This window comes from Mustela nivalis (assembly GCF_964662115.1).
Source record: "Mustela nivalis genome assembly, chromosome: 6".
NCBI classification, from domain to species: Eukaryota; Metazoa; Chordata; class Mammalia; order Carnivora; family Mustelidae; genus Mustela; species Mustela nivalis.
In genome coordinates this window covers 125,514,208-125,533,301 of record NC_139025.1, presented here as the reverse complement: position 1 = coordinate 125,533,301, position 19,094 = coordinate 125,514,208, and the positions used below count along the sequence as shown (strand labels likewise).

Below are 19,094 nucleotides of genomic sequence, written 5' to 3'. Positions count from 1 at the left end.
GGGGATGAGGGTGGGGGCGCCGGCGAGAGTCAGGGGCAAGTCGGCAGGGCCGGGACAAGGAGTACGCGGGCTGGGCGCCGCGGAGTATTTCCTTCGGGAGGCCCAGACAGAGGGTGGGTGGGGCGCGGTGGGCGGGGTCCTCGCAGCTGGTGGCGTTTGAAGCCTTCCCCACCGCCGTGGGAGGGGGCAGCCTGGAGAAGTTGTTGGCAGCAGGCCGGGGCGGGGAGGAAGAAGGGGCCCCGCGTTCCCTGAACAGCGGCGCCGGTTGCACCAGCACGTAGTTCACTCCTGCAAGCACAGTACGCGGTGGGCACGTCACGGTGACCACGCTGGCAGGTTAGCCACCAGCCGGCGGCCAGTCCGACTCCGGCCGATACAGGCTCACCCGCAGCGCGATCCCCTCGGGGTCTCCGGCTGCTGGGTCGGGGAATCAGCCGGTCCTTCCTGCCGGAGCGGCCTCGCCCCACCCGTGACCTCGCTCCCAGCGGGACCGCACCGAGGTCCGGAGCTGAGCAGAGGGAGAGGGCATGGAGGGGGCGAGCGGCCTGCGCCTCGAGGCGCGGCCACCTAGGAACCCTGCTACGGCGGGGTGCCCGGGGAGTTGTTCCGCCCCCAGGCCAGGCCGGCAGCCCCACGCCCAGCCGGAGCGGACACGCCTCCCCGCGTGCAAATGCAGCTCTGGAAGGAAAGAGAGAAGCGGAGGCGAGCCCCCACGGAGGCGCGCCCATCCCCGGCGCCCCTCACAGGCGGGGACGGAGGGACAAAGGGGCGCCCTCCCAAGCGCTCGCTTCCACTCCAGGGTTCGAGGCTGTCACCATACAGAACCCTGGCAAGAAAATGCCCCGCGGGCTCCCCGCTGCTAGGGGGGTGGGGTCGGGTGGGGTGGGGTGGGGTGGGGTGGGGAGCGGTCCCCGCGCAGCCACGCCCCGGCCCGCCGCCCTCAGACGTCCTGCGTCAGCGTGCCCGGCTCTCGGCTCAAATTTCCGCTCCTCCTCCCGCGGGCCAGGAGGGCACGCCCATTGGCGAGCGCAGGCCCCCAGGCCGGGTCGGCCCCTCTGGCCGCCTGGATTGGTCCGACGGCCTACGGACGAACCAACGGCGTCAGCCCCTGTCCTAGGCCACGCCCCCTCCTCAGCCGCGGGCGCGCGACCGCTCTATCCTGATGATGCGCGCTCTGGGATCCCCCGCCCCCTCCGCGCGCGCAGTTCCCCGCGGCCGCCGCCGCCTGTAACCTGCGCTGCCAGGATGTGGCTGGGGGCTGACGTCGGGTCCAGATGTGGCCCCGGCCCCGCCCACCCCCGGGGCCGGGCCGCCCACACCGAGCCGCGGCGCGCACGGCGGCTGTCCCGCCTGCCACAATGCGCGGCGAGGCTGCGGCCGCGACTTGGCGAGGTAGTCCCTAACGTCGCTGCTCGGCATCCTTAGGACAGGCCGCCCCTGACGCCGCGCGGGGACCCAACTGGCCCGCACCCTCCATGCGTTCACTCTTTGGTGCCCGGCCGGGCGGGCGCCTTGCGGACGCGGAGCCGCGCGGGTGACGGCAGAGGCGGCTGCGCGCCCAGCCCAGCCCGCGGAGAGGGCGCGCCGCGCCCCCGCCCCCCGCCGGCTCTCGTGAGGCCGTGGGTGCGGATGCGCCGCTGACGACTCGCAGCGACCAGCAGTGCCGCCGGCCCGCCGGCCGGAGCCCGCAGCATGGCAGCCGCCGCCTATGTGGACCACTTCGCCGCCGAGTGCCTCGTGTCCATGTCGAGCCGCGCGGTCGTGCACGGGCCGCGGGAGGGTCCGGAGCCTGGACCCGAGGGCGCGGCCACCGCTGTCGCCGCCACGCTGCCCCGCGTCGAGGAGCGCCGCGACGGCAAGGACAGTGCCTCGCTCTTCGTGGTGGCGCGGATCTTGGCGGACCTTAACCAGCAAGCGCCGGCGCCCGCCCCGGCGGAGCGCAGAGAGGGCGCCGCGGCCCGGAAGGCGAGGACCCCCTGCCGCCTGCCGCCAGCGCCGCCACCCGCCCCCGAGCCGGCCTCCCCTGGCGGGGAAGGTGCTGCGGCCGCGCCCCTCAGCCCCGCGTGGAGCGAGCCCGAGGCCGAGCTCGAGGCGGGGCTGGAGCCGGAGCGGGAGCCAGGGCCCGCGGGGAGCGGCGAACCCGGCCTCAGACAAAGGGGCCGGCGGGGCCGAAGTCGCGCAGACCTCGAGTCCCCGCAGAGAAAGCACAAGTGCCACTACGCGGGCTGCGAGAAAGTTTACGGGAAATCCTCGCACCTCAAGGCGCACCTGAGAACTCACACAGGTCAGTAGGGCCGCCCGGGCGCCCCGAGCGCGCGGACGGGGACAGCGCCAGCCACCGGGCCACGCCCCCGGAGCTGCCGGCGGGGCGGGAGGGGCGGTCGGGCGGGGAACGGTCGGGGCCTCGCCCCTTCCCCCGCCACTAGGTCCAGTGGTCGGCCCCGCGCGCGGAGCGAGGCGGGTTCGGGAGCTGGGAGCCGGCGCCCGCCCGGCGACCGCGCCCCCGCCGGGCACGCCCCCTCCCTGGGCACTCTCGGGCGGGGCCGCGGGGGCGGATGTCGTCATCCGGGCTGCGGGCGTAGACCCCGCGGGGGGCGGGAGGGGTGCTGCGCGGGCAGGTGCGGGCGAGCTGGGTGGGGACCTCGCGTGCTGCTCCGGGAGCTGGGCGGCGGGGGCGCCCCGGGGCCGCGGGGGAGGGGTGTCCTGGCCCCGGCCCCTCCCCTGCCGGCCCCTCCCCCGCCGGCCTAGCGCGCTCTCGGGAGGGGAGGGCCCGCCCGGCCCGGCCCGGCCCGGGCGAGCGGCGGGCGAAGTTCACGCGGGGACAGGGCTCCCTCCAGCCACTCGGCACATTCTTCGCTCTCCTCTTCCTGTAATTTTTCCAGCGTTCTAAGGTTTAATTTGTCGAAACCAGAGCCAGCAGCGGCCTAGGCGGGGGGCGGTCCGGGTTCTCCGCCGGAGGCTCTTTGTGGGAGCCCCGCCCATCCGGCCAGCGGGGGCGCGCCCGACCCGAGAGGGCTCTTAGGCCTGGGGGCGCTTTCTCCAGAAAGGAGCGCGCCCACTCCACTGCCGTTGCCAACGCGCAGCCCTCTTCTCTGCGCTGCTTTCACCTGCCAGGCGGCACCTGCACGGGGGACGGTCGGTCTCAGAGGACCATCGCCTGACCCCCGACCCCCGGGCAGGCCTCCCCTTCCCATGGGCCCGGAACCTCGTCGTTGGTTGTTTTTCGTTTTCTTAAACACAACGGTGGGATGCAACCTTTCTCTCCCAGTTTGGTTTAAAGAATTGTGTATTTTTCCTGGGCTCACGCCAACTCTTCTGTTACACTTAATTCTTCCACATTTGGACCAGGTTAAAAACCCGTATAAATAAAGTTGCCTTGTTACCAACGATTTAGACTTCACATTTATAAAACAGTACAGAAACTGGTTAAAAGACTGGCGTAAAAACGGCATTCCTCAAGACCCTGGAGCTGAAAGACCCCTTTCTCCTGGTAAATTTGGAACTGAGCTGTCCCAAGGTCTAAAGGTGTCAAGACCGGCGGATTTCCTTTACCTCGGAGGCTGCCCCCGCGGTTTTGGTCACTTGCTGTGAGCGCCCTAAATCACGTGGCTGGTGGTGGGGTCGAGGGTGAAGGCGGGGCCATTTCTACTCATTCTGAGTCAGAATTAAGTGTGTGTGGACAGAGATGGGGGGTGGGGTTAGTGTAGGGATGGATGTTGGTTCAATTTAGGAACGTTATTGCAAGGGTGGGTGTGGCCGTAGGGGAGGGACCAAGCTAGGTTGGGATCCTGGAGCACCCAGATTACGGGGGCGGGGTCAGTGCGTGGGCCTTGGCTCGAGGACCGATTTGGGGCGCGAGGTCCGTAGTGGACCGGTAATTTAAGGATTGGAAACTTCGCAGCCTGCTTCACTGTGGCCTTCCAGCCGACTAGCGGGGTTCGAGAATTGCGGAGGGGCTGGCTGAGGGGCGGGGCTCGCTGGCGTGGGCGGAGCAGGCTTGGTGGGGGCCTGAGCTGGAGGATAGCTTGTGGGTTGGTTCACTCCCTAATTCAGACTCCAGTGTCCCTGAGCGGGTCTCTTGGCGAGAGGATTAGAGGCGATGGGAAACCGGTTCTCCCCCAGTGGGTGGAACCCAGTCTCTCTGGGGTGATTTGAAACCCCAAACAGGCAAGAGAGGATGGACCGCACTCTGGCTGCAGTGTGCTGAGTCTAAGAGCAGGGAGCCAGCCTTGCCCTCCAAGTGTGTCCTACCTCCACAGCAGATGTAGACCTTCGAGTCAGGAATGTACAGGGTTCCTTTGGGGGCCTTGGAAATGTAGATTTCCAGGTCCCAGATATTGACCTCCCACTGAACACACAGTTTAAGTGGTGCCCCAGGTGAATCTGATTATGAACCAAGAGCCTGCCTCTTGAGGGTGTCTGGTTCAGCCTCTGGTGGAGGGCACCTCTAGGGAGCCCATTTCCAGCCTGTGCCCAGGTGTGCAGAACATAATTAGCTGGTGTTCATAGAGGGGAAGGGGGTAGCTCACAGGCTACTGTGGTGACTGAGAGGCCAGGCTACCCTGGAAAGACCTGAGCAGCAGACATTGGTTCTGAGGTTGCTGTGGTTTGGTTTGTGGGCTTCCAACAGCTTTCGTGGCGGGGTCGGGGGGGGGGGTCCCTGCTGGCAGTGGTTCAGGTCATGTCAGGCCTTTTACTCCACTAGAACCACCACCACCACCCCACCCACCCATAGTGATTTTATGGCAGGGTGTGTATATGTGTGTGTGTGTGTGTGAATATCAAAACCACTTTAGCCAAGAAGGCAGTTCCCAGCTTGCTCTGTCTAGCCCTGTGGGCAAGGACAGGTCCCCAGACCTTGCAGCTTGGTGATGTCTCCCCTGACCACTCGGAAAGTGTGGGAAATGAGGCTATGAGTTTGAGAACCCTTCGGGAAGTACAGGGCTGAGCCTTGACTCTAGGGAGACCCAGCCTTCCCTGACTCTGCTGTGGTCTCCCACCTACACTGCCTGTCCAAATGAATGCAAAAGAGCTGCCTGTCCTGGTGAGTCGTATGCCAGTCTCCTGGGGACTGATTACTCTGTTACATTAAGATAATTGTTGATATTATAGCAAACATGTGATGAAACAAAGACGCTAAGGTTTTTGCAACTCAACACACTTTTTTTTTTTTTAAAGCCACTTATTTGGCTAGTCAGAACTTCCCAGTCCAGATCTGGGAATTTGCTAAGTCTTGCCTTGGGGAATAGCAAGACCAGGAACATATTTTCTTGGAGGCTGAAGGGCTTTGATGTGAACATTCAGGACTTGCAGAAGGGAAGGCCTGGGGCCCTCTGAGGGCAGATCTTCCCTCTGAGCCAGCCAGGCCCTTCACCTGGAGATTCCTGCTTGTTGTCTGGAGTGGTGGGGCTTGGCAGGCCCCAGCAGAATGGTCACTCAGTCTTTCTTGGCAGAGATGCCTTGAATACATTCCTACCTATTTGTTTCCACAAAGAATTGTTTTCAGAATGCCTCTGTGCCCTGTTTTCCCTACAGCATGAGGAGCTAAAACATCCGATTGTGAGCTGCCTAGGCTGGGTCCATTTTAGCAACTCTGGGGGCCTGGCTGAAAAGGGGGATACTGTGCTGTACGCAGCTCCTCCCTCCTGCCTAACTCGGGAGAGACACATCCCTGGTTACCTGGCCCTTTTGGGATAGGGGTGGAAGTAGAGTAAGATTGCCTTCTCTCAACCATTTCCTGTAATAATTTGGGTGGGGTTAGTTTGAAGTTTATCTTGAGCCTCCAAACAAGGGATTTGATCATGAATGAGATTATCGGGGCAGGGTATTTAGGCTCCCTCGCCCAACACAAAGTCCGGTCCTAGAACCTGGTTTCCAGCCACGTTGTTCTCCTGGGCCCCTCGCAGGTGCCTTCCGGCGCAGCCGCCTTGGACCAGCAGCCTGCCGGGTAGAGTGTGAGCCACTTTAGCTCTCCTTTACCCCGGGCAAAGCCAGGCTGGCACAGAGCCAGCACTTTGTTCAGGATACGGCAGGCTGGCAGTTCCCATCCCTGCTCCCTCATGGTCCTAGCCTGCCAGGGGGCCTAGTTGTGAAATTCTTCAAACAACACAGAAGTGTGTAGACAGAACGTGCCAGCCTTCCCCTCCTCTGGCTAACCACCCTCCCCACGTGTTGGTGTATCCCTTTCCAGGCCCTTGTAACGGATTTATGTTATGCATGCACATGCAGACATTTGAAAAGTACACATGCAGGATCCTAGCAAATACATTCTACCACAGGATTCTGTTGTGTGCTTGTTTAACGAGGCACCTTCGTTCTTTTTCCTGCCTGTGCAGTACTCCACATGGCTGCACGGTCCACAACCTGTGAACCCCTCATCTGCTGGAAGGATACTGCAATGCCTTTCCTGTGTTCTGCTGTTTCGTGCCTGTAGCAGTGGACTCTGGTGTGGGTGTCGGTGCAGGGGAGCTGGCATTTCTGTAAGATCGAGCCTTGGCAGTGTTACTGACCGTGGTGTAGACGGTATTTCAAAGCACTGTGGAGTTTCTCTGTTGACTTGAAAGACACATTATGTTTTTAAAGGAAATAGCACATTATGTTTTTAAAGGAAATAGATGGAGGTCTTGGTCTCCCCAGTACTGAGGTTCCTGCTGTGTTGCTGCTCTTTTTTTTTTTTTTTAAACTTCTCCCAGTTCTCCTTTTGCACGTGTGAGATTGTCATATTGAGAACACTTTAGAACAACACAAACAAAACCGCCATTACTCTCTCACGCCTCATGCCCTCCCACCATCTTTACTTGGCTTACCCTGTGGCCCCAGCCGGGTCAGGTGTGTGCACCCCACCCCCCACCCCTGTGCCTCCTGGCTTGTTGGCACTGGGCACGGGGCTGGTGTGATGCTATTTGAAACTCTCCCTTCTCTGGCTAAAAGAGGGCTGGAGCCCCTCCCGTGTGAACCAGCCGCTAGCACCACACTTGAGTGAGCAGAGGTCCTGCGTGTGGGGCATCAGATCTGGAACACAACAGAGGTGGGGCCCTGCCCCTTCAGAGGAGGTGCTCTGAAGCCGGCTTACCGAACCCAGCTCACAGCAGCCCAGACACAGTGAGGGCCCCTTTGCTCTGACCTCGCTCTGAATCCAGTTGGTCGTTGGGTTCCTAGACGTAGCAAATCGAAAGGGGAAGAGGGAGATGTGTTGATAGCAGCTACAAGTGAGGAAGGAAAGAAACCAACGAGGTATTAGTATGTGTTCATCTGTATCTGCTTGCGTCCTTAAGTATATAACTTGAGAGGCCCATCAAAACCAAACAGAGCTGAAACACAGGTGGGGCTGTCAGTGCAGGGGTGTCACGCTCCCCAGCAGTCCCCAAGGCCTGTATTCTGTCATAACTGTTATTTAATAACAGTGATCTTGAGGTATCAGGACACTGTTAATGTGTGTCTGGTCTGTGCTTTAGGGAAGCAGTTAAGCTACTTTTTGAAATGAAAACTTCTAGAAGGTTGCACTCATCTCTCAGAGTTGTATCTAATGCTTGTGGACTGCCTTCTTGGGGCAGGCATGGTTCCGTCTGCATTCGTCTCCAGTAAGCAGTTTCACCTTCCCAAGGACCCTTTGAAAAAGGCACTGCTGTTGTGACTAGTCTTCAATACAGATGCCAGGGCTCTGATGGGTTAAGAGATCTGCCCAAGGTCGCACAGCAAATGAGGGGGGAGCTGAGGTTTGTGCACTGTGGGCGCTGCTGAGTTTAGGTACCCACCGCCATGCCCAACTGCGACTCTTGTCTGGACCTGCGTTCTGGAGCATGACAGGTGGGCAGTGCCTCAGGGTATTAGAAGCCTGTGTGTTGCCAGCATGCTGCTCCCCCCAGCCCCCAAATTCTTACTCTGAAATACAGTGAACACTCAGACATTCTCGTAGACTCATTGGTTAAATATTTTGTCACCTTTTCTTTATCATTTTTTCCCCCTTCCTCCTCTTTTTTTCTCTAAGTACTGTATCTTGTCCCTTCCCTGTCTCTTCTCTGTCTTTAAATAGTATGTGTTATATAACATACAGTCCATATTCAGTTTCCCTAATGATTCCCAAAATGTCCCTTATAGGATGCGGGATCCAGTTAATCACACATGGCGTTTGGTCGGCCTCTTCAGTTTCCTGCTGTCTGAAGGAGTCCCCTATCTTGCAAGCCTTTTGCTGCTTTGGCATTTTAGGGCCGCAGGCCAGTAGTCTTGTAGAATATCCTACAGTCTGGGTTTGTCTGGTTGCTTCCCCTGATTACATGCAGCTTAAACAGACTTTGGTCAAAAAGGAGACAGGGTAGTGTTGGGCATGTACCACCGTGGGAGCAGATGATGTCAGGTCACCTGGTTGCTGGATCACATCTGTGGTTAAGGCAGTGTCTGCTAGCTTTCTTCTCTATAAAGGGACATTCTTCTCTTGATAATAGGTAACTCTTAGGGTGACACTTTGATACTGGGTTTTGGGAGGATTAGGGTGCTGCTGGGCTTGTGTGTCTATCTGGATGCCTGGTCACCTTTATTCAACCCCCTTCAATCTGGTGCACCTGGGAGGTTTGTGCTGCTTCTTCCAACTTCCTTGACTGGACAAGCACTGGGGTTTCTGGGTCCCACTGTTGGGAGCCCTTTTAAAGTTAAAGGATAGCTCAGCCAAGTTCTAGGTGCTCTCCCTTCCCAGACAAACAACACGCCCTAATTTTACTTCGAATGAAAATGTTTCCAGGGGCACCTGGGTGGCTCAGTGGGTTAAAGCCTCTGCCTTTGGCCCAGGTCAGGATCCCAGGGTCCTGGAATCTGCAGGGAGCCTGCTTCCCCCTCTCTGCCTACTTGTGATCTGTCAAATAAATAAATAAATAAAATCTTAAAAAAAAGAAAGAAAATGTTTTCAGATGGTATTTATAGCCTTTGTTTTGTTTTGTTTTGTTTGTTTGTTTTTCATTTAGCCCACCAGCACCCTGGCTTTGTGGCCACAGGTGACCTATCCTCCAGGCCTGGGTGGGGCCTGTAGCCAGTGATACCCTCAAGGTCCTGGTGGGTCTCTGCTTGCTTTCCAGAAAAAACAAATACTGATCTAAGTCCACACACCTTAGTCTGTCTTACTTCCCTTTCATAGCCCCAAGTGGGATTATTTCTTGAGAAGTCAGCTTCCCATAAAATGGACTTAGACTTTGGAGTGTTTTCTCCAGTTTGGCAGTTTTGAAGGAGCTGCCATGGCAGGACTGGGATGGGAGGCTGTTGGGCGTTTGGCTGCCAGGGCCCAGGGTGGGACCCTGAGCTCGGAAGGCCTTGGCCCCTGCTCTAGGTCAGTGTAATGGAGACTCAAATGCTAACTTTTTACTTTGTTGGCAGTGATTTGACACTAGGCACTTGATGTAAGAAAAGCTCTGCCATTTGGCTACACACACACACACACATACACACACACGCTATCCTGTTTGTTGTTGCGTTCAAACCTAGAACATGTTTATATGGGACGTGTGATCCTGTGATTCTGGTTTGTTTATTCACTTTGACCTTAGGGTCACTCTGAATCCTATCTTCCAGCATCTGTGGGTCAACCAAGGCTTCTTGGAGTTCCCTCAGCTGAAAGGAGGTGGTGGTATAGATTGTCTGCCTTACTGACCCTCCTGCCACTTTCAGTGCCCCAGCACTGATGTCCTGTACCCCCAGCTCTCGTTCCCTTCCGACCCACGGCCTGGGCGTCATCCCTGTTTGCTGTTGCTTGTTGTGTGCATGGTGGGAGCAAGTAGCCTTGCTCAGTCCATAGTTTTAACTAACATCATTCTGGACAAACAGAACAGAGGGTACGGATGGTATTTTTTGTTGTTGTTGTTTGGTTGGTTGGGTTTTTTTTGCGGGGGGGGGGATCTGTTATTGTTCTCCTTTTTTGAAGTTCATCACACAAACACACTTGCTAACCAGGAACTTGGCCATACTCCGTGGTGATTGGCCACTCTGTCCCAAGGTGACCTGCTTGGAAGAGCACTGAGGCTTGATGCCGCAGATTAAATGTCCCTGTGCTGCTGTGCCTGGGGCATGGCCTTTCCTGCATGGGTGGGTGACCCATGGTCCCTGAGCACAGGGCACCAGCTGGTCTCCTTGGAGTTAGAGCCCAGGGTACATCATGGCAGAGCTTTGCAAGGATTGGGGGCCCAAATAAAAATCACTTACCAGAGAGCACGTGGCTTGGCTCCCGCATTGGGCTCCTGTCCCAGGAGCTTCTGAAGGTGGAGTTCTGGCACATGCCTGTGTCCTGCAAACACCAGCCAACTGGAAGGAAGCTTGGGAATGGAGAGAAGATGAAGTGGGCTCATAGGAGCTCAGGAGGCTTATTGCCCCCCACCCAGGACTGCCACAGAGACATGGAGGGACATAAGCAAGGTGGTGGCCAGGCAGCTTGGCCCATGGTCAAGGACCCAAGTTGGGGCCTCCTGACACTCTTGAATTAGGTAGACCTGAGCTCATTCTCCTGGAGTAGAATAGGTTCTATCATATAGAGAGGAATTTCCACCCCTGTGAACTCCTCTGAGCTTTTACACTTGTCTTTAACTCTCTTTAATGGTAAACATGTTCACACAGAGAGGGTAAAGGGAACTTGATTTGAGGCTAGGGGTAGAAGTTAGTTAATGGCAGATGAAGAGTAGAGGTTTTTGCAAGGAGGTGTTGGGAAAGAGAGGAAACAGAAGAGGCTTAGAGCTCTGCCCTTTGTGGGGAGAGGAGCGGGGGCCCAGGAACCTAGGTGTGTTCTTGGCACCCAGTGATGCTTTGCCTGGGCCATTCGCTGGGCTGGTTGTTCAAATCCATGTCTGGAATCAGGGGAAGGGTCTGGACACTGGGTGTTGGCACCATGGGTGCACCTCAGACATCTTCCCAGTAACAAACTTCAACATATTTTCATTGAAAGAGAAATAATAAATATGAGCGAATTGCATAGTTGCCATTGTAGCAAGTGTTGGGCAGTCTAGCTCCTTAGCAGTCTCTCCATTGTCTTAGTTAGCACTCCGCAGTCGGCTTCCCTGACTTGCTGCCTGTTGTCCTCATTCCCCCGACCGGCCGTGTCTGGTTTGTCCTCTGGTCATTGGTGTCCCCTGCCCTGGGCCCCAGCCCCAGTGGTCTCCTAGCAGGTGTGCTGAATGGCCTTGGTAGGGTTGGTGGGGACCCAGGCCCTGGAGATGCCATGCAAAGGTCCCCTCTGATTCCTCCCAGAGATCTTGCCTGCCTCCTCTGACAGGCTCACACCCTGGATTTCCATCTGGATCTCTGGACCCTGTGGTGGGAGATGCAGCCCCTCCCAGCAGTGTGTGAGGGTCCACAGGGACTCCGGCTCCTTGCTGCCCTGTGTGCTGAGGGCGGTTCTCAAGGCTTCCTCATCTTTTCCAGGATACCCCTTTGTGGCTGCTTGCGTGGCACTTCCTGCTTTCTAAAATTACTTTGCTGCTTGGCTTTATGCATCAGGGGCTCTCAGGAGGGTCTGAGGGGCTTTGCAAGACACTGGCTTTTATTGTGATGAACTGTAGTCTTGGCATTTTTGTGCCATGCCCTCTTTGTGGAGGGTCCGTGGTCCCGCGACAGGCATCTGCCATCATGGGCATCTGTGGTGAGCACGAAGGTGGTTGTCCTGAGTTACTGTCAGGCCTCTGGGTCTTGCAGGAAATTCAGCCTCAGCTTCTTTGAGGTTCTGATTTGAAGCTGTCCTTCCCTAATGATTGGTGGGTATTTCATGTTAGCATATTGCTCACTTGCCTCATTCTAAAGTGTACTAACTTTGGTCTTCTAAAACTTCTACTTTCCTTTCCCTTTCCCTGATCTCACTCATCTCCTTAAATATGAGCTGAGCATTTAAACTCCTTCCCATACCCAGGCCCTCCTGTCCCACATTCAGCATCACATATGGCCCCAGAAGACATATTCATGTGTGTGCGTGTGTGAACGCGTGTGCACTGTCAGCCGCCTGCTAAAGCTCAGGGGATTGTTCCTTTGGAAGTAAGCCAGTCACAGGGCATCTGGCCGGGTGGCACAGGCTGCCTCGGGGATGGCTTTTTGTCCATGACCCCCAGTAGGGCTGTTTTACATCCAGGCTGGTGCCTTACAAGAGCACAGAAGGAAGAAGCAGTGCATGCTGGGCAGGTCTGGCCTTCAGGGTAGAGTGGGTTTCCTGGAGCCCAGCTGAAGCACATGCATTCCTGGTCCCTGATGAAGTCCTCCTTCTCAAGCCATTCTGCCCTTGACCTTTTCCACTGGGGCAGGTAGCCTGGTATAGGGGCCTGGCTGAGGCCAGGGAAATGAAAGCTCTTTAGCTCCCCAGCTAAGTGTGCAGCCCCATGTGCCCTCATTTCTTATGCTGTCTTCCTCCCCCTTCCTCCTGCTCCTTCCCTTTCCCTAGTCTTCCTCTCCCTTCTGCTGTCCCCCTCCTGCTCTCCCTTCCCTTCCCTTCCTCCTGCCCCCTTCCCCTTAGTCCAGCCCCCTCCCTTCCCTAGTCCTCCTCTTCCACTTTCCGCTTCTCTTACCCTTTCTCCTCCTCCTCCCTCTTTCCTGACACCTTCCTTCTCTCCCTTCCCTTCCCTTCCCTTCCTCTTCTCCCCCTCCTCCATCTCTCCCGTCTTTCCCCTTCCACCTCTTCTCCTTTCCCCTCCCCCTTCCCCTCTTCCCCCTTCTCCTCACCTTCCTTGCACCCTAGGATATAAGCACATTTTTAATCTGTCTTCAGGGGTTTCCAGCCCACAGGACTAAGACTGGAGGTGTGCTGGGGAGTAGGGCCCTGGGGGCTTGAGAGCTGTTGAAGACGCCTCTCCTTGGTGCTGTAGCTCTGGCCCTTCCCAGTGTGTTAGCCCGGTGGGCTGTTCCTGGGCAGACAGCTTCCTCCTACAAACTGGGAGGTAAACACTGGGTCACCTCGGCAACTGGCAGAGCTGGGGCTCAAAGTGCTTGTGGTGAGAGTTCTCATTGTCTCAAGTTTCTGGGATGCTGCTCTGTTTTGATTTTTTTTTCTTTAATTAGCTGGAGTGACTAAGATACCAAAATGCCTGACCTGGTTCCTATAATTTCTTAATAAACCTTTATATTCCGTTTATAGGAGGAATGTTCCTTCCAGTGATTCATTGACTTTTTCTTTTAAACTGTGGCGAGGCAGGGCGGGGGTGGCACCAAGGGCCCCCACTGCAGATAGCTGGCTGGGCCACAGGCGGGGAGCACTGGCAGGGGTCCAGACACCGGGAGCACTTACGTAAACACCACACCAGGATTGTATTGGCTTTGAGGTTGAGTAAGTTCCATGGAAAATTTGGGGGAGATGCCTCTTAACTCGGGGTGTTCGGATGCCTATAACTGGAGCTTCTGGAAGCCATCTGACAGACCCTGAAGTCTTTCTGAGCCCCAGCAGTGCTCTCTCCACCTGGGACCGAATTCTCGTGGGAGGCCGCCGTGTGAACTAGTTTTACACCTCAGGACCAGGTGATGCCCTGGTGCTTGCTGTTAAACAGTAACTGCCATGTAGGAAGCTTGGGCTGGCTGAGCCAGGTCATGCCTCCAGCTGGCTGTCCCAGGGAGGACCTGCGAGAGGGCTTCTGGGCCAGGCAGCACCCGGGGGGGTGAAGTATCCTTTAAGCAGCCTTATAGTTGACACCCAGCCAGGGATCCAGGGTCCCCTCTTCATTGAAGGGCCTCTTGGTGCCCTTCTATCTACACAGACAGGCTGAATTCTTGCTGACTTAGGCATGGCTGCCCTGAGGCTGCTCTGTCTTCTTCACAGCCAGCGCCCTGTGTATACCTGTGTCGAGAGCCTTTCCCTGCAGCAGGGGCCGTTGCAGCCACCATGGGGGGACAGTTCCCCCAGCCCCAAAACTGAAAGAAATGTCTCTGTTGGTTGCATTTATTTTGTGGTGAGTCTCTGGTGTTACCAGTTCTTGCCCTGTGCCTTTCAGCTTCTCCAGATTTTTCTGTCAAGTGCTGGGCAGCCTCCTTACCTGGGTGGGCACTGAGAAGACTTCTTGTCACCCTTTCTCCCTTTTTCCAAGAGACCCTTTTCGAGGCTATGTGCAGAATTTGATTTGTGTGTGTGTGTGTGTGTGTGTGAAGAATGTATTTTTTTTTTATAAAGTTGGTGAAAAGACACAAATTAAAGGTATTAAACTGTGTGAAAAGTGTTGGAAGTCCAAAGTCCTAATCCATTTGGGAGTTTTGTCAAAAACCCAGTGTCTCTGTGCACTCTGTAAGCCCTGCCTAACAACCTGGGCTTTGGACCTGGAGCCCCAGCCCAGAGCCCCAGCCCAGTGCCGCGCTCCCCTCCCCACTGTGCTGAAGTTGCCGTGTTCCAGGCAGCTTTCCTGGAGCCTCTCTGTTTTTATGGGAGAAAGTCCTTTTTGCCTGATACACTTTGTCATTTGAACAGAGAGACAAAATGGTGTGTTGTCGAGGACTGGGGTGGAGGGGCTTTGGAGCGAGGACAGAGTGAGCCTCAGGCTGGTGTTCTTCTGTGGAAAGCAGGTTGGGGCATGCTGACCCAGAGCGGGAGGCAAGTGTGCCCTGCTCCAGGGGCCTGGTGGGAGGTGTGCGAGTGGCGTGGTCTGTGCCCTGTGAAGGTGGTGTGTGCCGGTGGCTTTTGCATGTGTCCGGGTGGGGTGTGGGTGTGTCTGTGTTTAACCTGCTGGAACAGAACTTCATCCACTGCCCCTGAGTGACCATTTTTGCTGCCTTCTCTTTTGGACAAAAAACAACAACAACAACAGACAATTTAGAACTCCTTTTTTGAAGCTGGTGCCGCTTGGTACCTCCACCCTCCGGCCCCCTGTGGAGGGCCCCAGGCCAGAAAATGCCCATTTTGGCAGTGGGAGGATGAAGCCGGAGCCTGGCCATGGAAAGCCAGTGTAGCTGGGAGGTTCTGGGAGCATCTTGTTGCTATGGAGACCTGCTGCTGGGGGAGCTGCGCTCAGCCTGGGGAGTAGCAGCGAGGATCTCAGGTGTGCCTCATCTGTTACCAGGTGACGGAGCCCTCCCAGGCCCCAGCCAGCTGCACCAGGCCTGACGGTTTTTAAGGCTCAGAAGCAGCTGGCCTGGGACCTTGAGGTGACCCCGTCGCTGGTCACCAGAGCAGCTCTGGTGGGCTCCAGCAGAGATGGGCACCCGGCTGGCGGCTCCTCCCCTTTGCAGTCGGTCTAGTGGTGACAGGTGCGGTGCCAGCCCTGCCAGGCGACTCCACCCCTTTGGAAGTAGAAGGACTTCCTGAGTCTGTGCAGTCTTTGGAGGAGGTTGCCCACCCCTCGGGGAGGCCCCGGTGCTGGGATGGAAGAGTTTGGTGACCGGCCGCCCAGCTCTTTGGCCCGGGAGCAGCAGAGACTGTGTTTGCTGGGGGCCTGCTTCACCCCAAGTTCGGAGTGACTCCTCAAGGGGAGGGCACAGGGCTCCACTGTCAGGTGGCTGGGAATCCCACTCGGGACTTACATTTGCTATTTTTGTAACTTTCCTGGGCTTCTCTGCTTTCAGCATGCAGTCTACTTGTTTGCAGGAGTGATTGCTTTTGTAAGCTTTGGGCCATCTGTGGATTTTCCCCCCTTTCTTTTCTTTCTTTTTTTGAGGGGAAGGGGGACAGTTTGCTAGATATGAGAATTGTTTCCTAAAGGGAAGCATAAAAGCGTTCTTGAGGCTGGGTTTTCAGCTTTCGGACCACAGTTTCATACTCCTTTCCTGCTTGCTTTTCATCTCCGTCTGAGTGTGTTTGGCATCGAGATGCTTCCTGTGTGGTCTGAGGCGAATATTTTGAATGAATATAAGGACTAAGGGCATCACTTCTGAGGTGACACCTGGGCACCAGCCTGGCCTTCCTTCCTCTCTCCTGGTACCTCGCTGTTCTGGAAGGTATTTATGAATGTTGGGTAGGGGAAGGGGCTCCCCGGTCTCCTGCGGACCGGCGCCTCTGCTCTGCCAGGAGAGGCCACTGGGGGCCTGGGCTGTTGCTGTGCCCTGCTCGTGGGGTAGGCTGTGTCCCTTGCATGCTGAGCACTGGGGCTGTGGTGAGCCCCCTGAGCTGGGCACGCCCCCAGCCCTGCACAGGACGGTTCAGGTGTCTCAGGTGTAGTTGCTACAGGTGTCCACTCGACATCTCCCCTGGAGAGGAACAGTCCCAGGTCTGTGATGGCCACATTTGGGTGTTCTTGGAAGTGCAGAGACAATCGTGCCCCTGTCCTTCTCATGGGGTGCAGGGGCAAAAGCCAGGGCTGTCTGTGCAGAAAGGTGGGCAGGTGCAGTCTCCAGTAGGGATTCCCGCAGGCTGCTCCCAGCGTGGAGAAGACCAGAAGGCTAGAGAGGTGTCCAGCCTTCTGTGCGGCCCACAATGGGGAGGCATGTCAGCTGGTGGGTGGCCTGAGCATTCATGGGCTCTCGCAGGGCCATGTGACCACCTGTGCTAGCCACATCCTGGGCCACAGGAGTGCAAATGGGGTTGTCATATGTTAGGGGACCATTTCCAGCCACAAGGAAATGACCTGGGAAACTTTTCTGCTTACATTGTCCATTATCAAGAGGGCCAGCCCTGGGTGCTCAGCATGCCCTCTGGGATTTGGATGTTCTGACTCTGGACTGCCTTGACTCCTTGGAAGACAACCTTGCAAAAGCCAGGTAGAAATCCCAACAGCACCTTGAGCTCCCAGGCACAGAGTGTTGGTGTCTCCTGTTCCTGAACCAGTTTGGGAAGGGCCTTAGGAGTCAGCCTTCTCAGTTTTTCTGGAGGGCAGAGTCGCCTTTCTTGGGCTCCTCCTGCCCAGCTCCGAGGTGCTCCATGTGCTTGTCCTGCTTTTGTGTCTCTTCGTGGGGAGATATCTTACTGTTGCTCCTCCCCCCGCTGTACCTCCTTTCCCTCTGGGTACGTTTTTTGTAATAGTGTGTCTCCCTCCTCCCAGTGAAACAGGTCACACCAAGCAGAGCAAGAGGCCCATGCCTACTCAGTAACTACTTGTGGCACAAATGGCTGGGTCTTGGGGATGACACTGATCTTGGGGGATGCTCCCTGCTCTAATGTTTGTGTCCCCTGAGATTCTCAGGTTAAATTCTAATGCCCTGTGTGTTGATACTTGGCAGTTGGGCTTTGGGGAGGTGATTAGGTCCTGAGATCTCATGAATGTGATTATTGCCCTTGTCCATTGCCCCTTCTTCCTCGTAAGAACACAGTGAGAAGACATCAGCTAGGAACCAAGGGAGAGGGCCCTCCCCAGAGCCCAACCATGCTGGACCCTTGATCTTGGCCTTCCTATCCTAGAACTGTGAGAAATACATTTCTGTTCTTCTTCTAAGAAATCCTGTTGGTGTTATTTGGTGGCAGATTGAGCAAACTAAGACACTCCCCAAGCCCTTTGGGCAAATACCCCAATACTTCCCCAGCTATCTCAGGTTAGCGCCTGGTACCCGTGCAGCCCGGAGCCCTTCCCTCCAGCTCCAGAGGTGGGACTTACTCTCCCAACCCTGTTCATACAGGTGGGGGCACCCTCAGATCTGTCCTGACAACAGCCTGTACTTCGAGGCCGGATGGTACTTGGCCTCACCCCTCACTTGGCGCAGGGCTGGGTGTCAGCAGAGCAGTCTCCTAAGTGTCAGCATCACTCCCTTCACCTGAATTTGCAGGCTGTTCCACTTGAAATGGGTGGTGGCTCAGAATTTTCCATGCCCCTCCAGTTAGCTGGGGTTCCAGGGTGGGGGTTGAGGGTGTTGGTAGCAAGGCCAGGACCCAGCAACGGCCCAGATACTCACCAGACATGGTTCCTCAGTATCTGAGCTGGTGACCTTTCTCGTGGGGTGGCCTGCTCTTGTCCCACTGTCATGGGCTGGATCCATGGGGGGGTGAGGGGTCATCCCCTTCTCAGGAGGCTGGCCTGGGTCTGTTGACCCCAGTGATAAGGGAGAACACTTCAAGGTCTGGGCTGTCATTCCACACCCTTCCCCAGGGCCAAACATGGTAGTCACAGGATTTGTCCTAAGAATGTGGGGAATGAGTCCTGGTCCTTGAGCTTATAGGGGTTTGTTTGTTTGTTTGTTTTCCCTAAAAGCTGCAGAATATTTCCTTCAACCAAATCCCATGGTTTCCAGTGTGGAATGGAGCTGGGGAGGATTGCTTGTAGGGGCTGGAGGGGTTTTGGCTATGGCGCCTTTTATCACTGAGCACTCTGGGTCACTCTCCACATACCCCTCAACAAGGTTGGCTGTGTTGTCCCTAGGCTAGCGAAGATCCTGCTTCTGTACTTCAATGATTTGGAGGGGAAGAAAGTGGATGAATGGGGTTCAACCCCCAAGACTGCAGGCTAGGTACAGGCTAACCCTTGGGGCTGGGCGAGGGAGGTGGGCCCTCAGAGTCTGGGGTGGGTAACTTTTGGGGTCTGTGGTCACTGTTCTCTCACCTTTCAGAAGGTTGCCACCCTGGCTGCCCAGGCTTTAGTCAAGGGTGGTTGGGTTTAGGGCTCTTTGGGGTCTAGCAAGCAGAACTAGTGATGACACCCTGGCCCCAGCAAGGGGCAGACAGGAGGTACACCAGGTCCCAAGAGAGTGGTCAACAGGGTCTTAACCCACCCTATAGGCTGGCTGAGTGGCACTGGGCTCTCAGGAGTGGGGAGAAAAGGTGGTCAGGGGTCAAGGTGATGGGCTGGCAGGTGTGGGAGTGGGCTCGTTCCAGCCAGTGGCACACCCCGGACTGGTGTGTAAAGCTGCATTTGTGGGGTGTCAGCAGACAGTGTTGGGGTGAGGGATGCAGGGCATGGGATTTTGTCCATCATTCCTTGAGCGCCTCAAGGGTCCTGGCTCCAGTTGGTGCTTCTGCCCCTTGAGGGGAAGACTCGGTGTCTGTGAGGCCAGTGCCACATGGCCCTACCCCTGTGCTGCTCTGGGCCTGGGTTGAGGGGGGTCTGTGTCCCTCACTCCAACCCTCCTTTACCCTGGGTGCTCCACCCATCCCACTCAGCCAGGTCTGTCCCTCCTTCACATGCCTTCTCAGAAGGCCCGGGGTGGGGGGGCAGATCCAGGCCCGAGTGAGCACTGTCTGCCCAGCAGTGTGTGACCGAGGGGAGGGGGGGGTCGCACACAGGAAGTGAGTGTGAGGAGAGCCGGAG

The 19,094-nt window shown here is 56.7% G+C and overlaps 1 protein-coding gene and 1 long non-coding RNA gene across 2 annotated transcripts in view; one reads left to right on the top strand and one right to left on the bottom strand.

The window, feature by feature from the left end:
- The first annotated feature begins 1,206 nt into the window (after positions 1 to 1,206).
- The window catches only part of KLF13 (KLF transcription factor 13), a 51,172-nt gene continuing 33,284 nt past the window's right edge, over positions 1,207 to 19,094 (top strand). Inside the window, exon 1 of the mRNA XM_082736607.1 lies at positions 1,207 to 2,284. Within this exon, the coding sequence (XP_082592733.1) occupies positions 1,693 to 2,284 (592 nt within the window). The 5' untranslated portion in view covers positions 1,207 to 1,692. The remainder of the gene's footprint in view (positions 2,285 to 19,094) is intronic.
- Positions 2,116 to 18,216, bottom strand: LOC309867605. Its single transcript, XR_014313265.1, has 2 exons — positions 12,673 to 18,216; positions 2,116 to 11,710 (listed from the first exon to the last, which is right to left on the bottom strand). It is a non-coding gene; the product is annotated as an uncharacterized lncRNA (long non-coding RNA).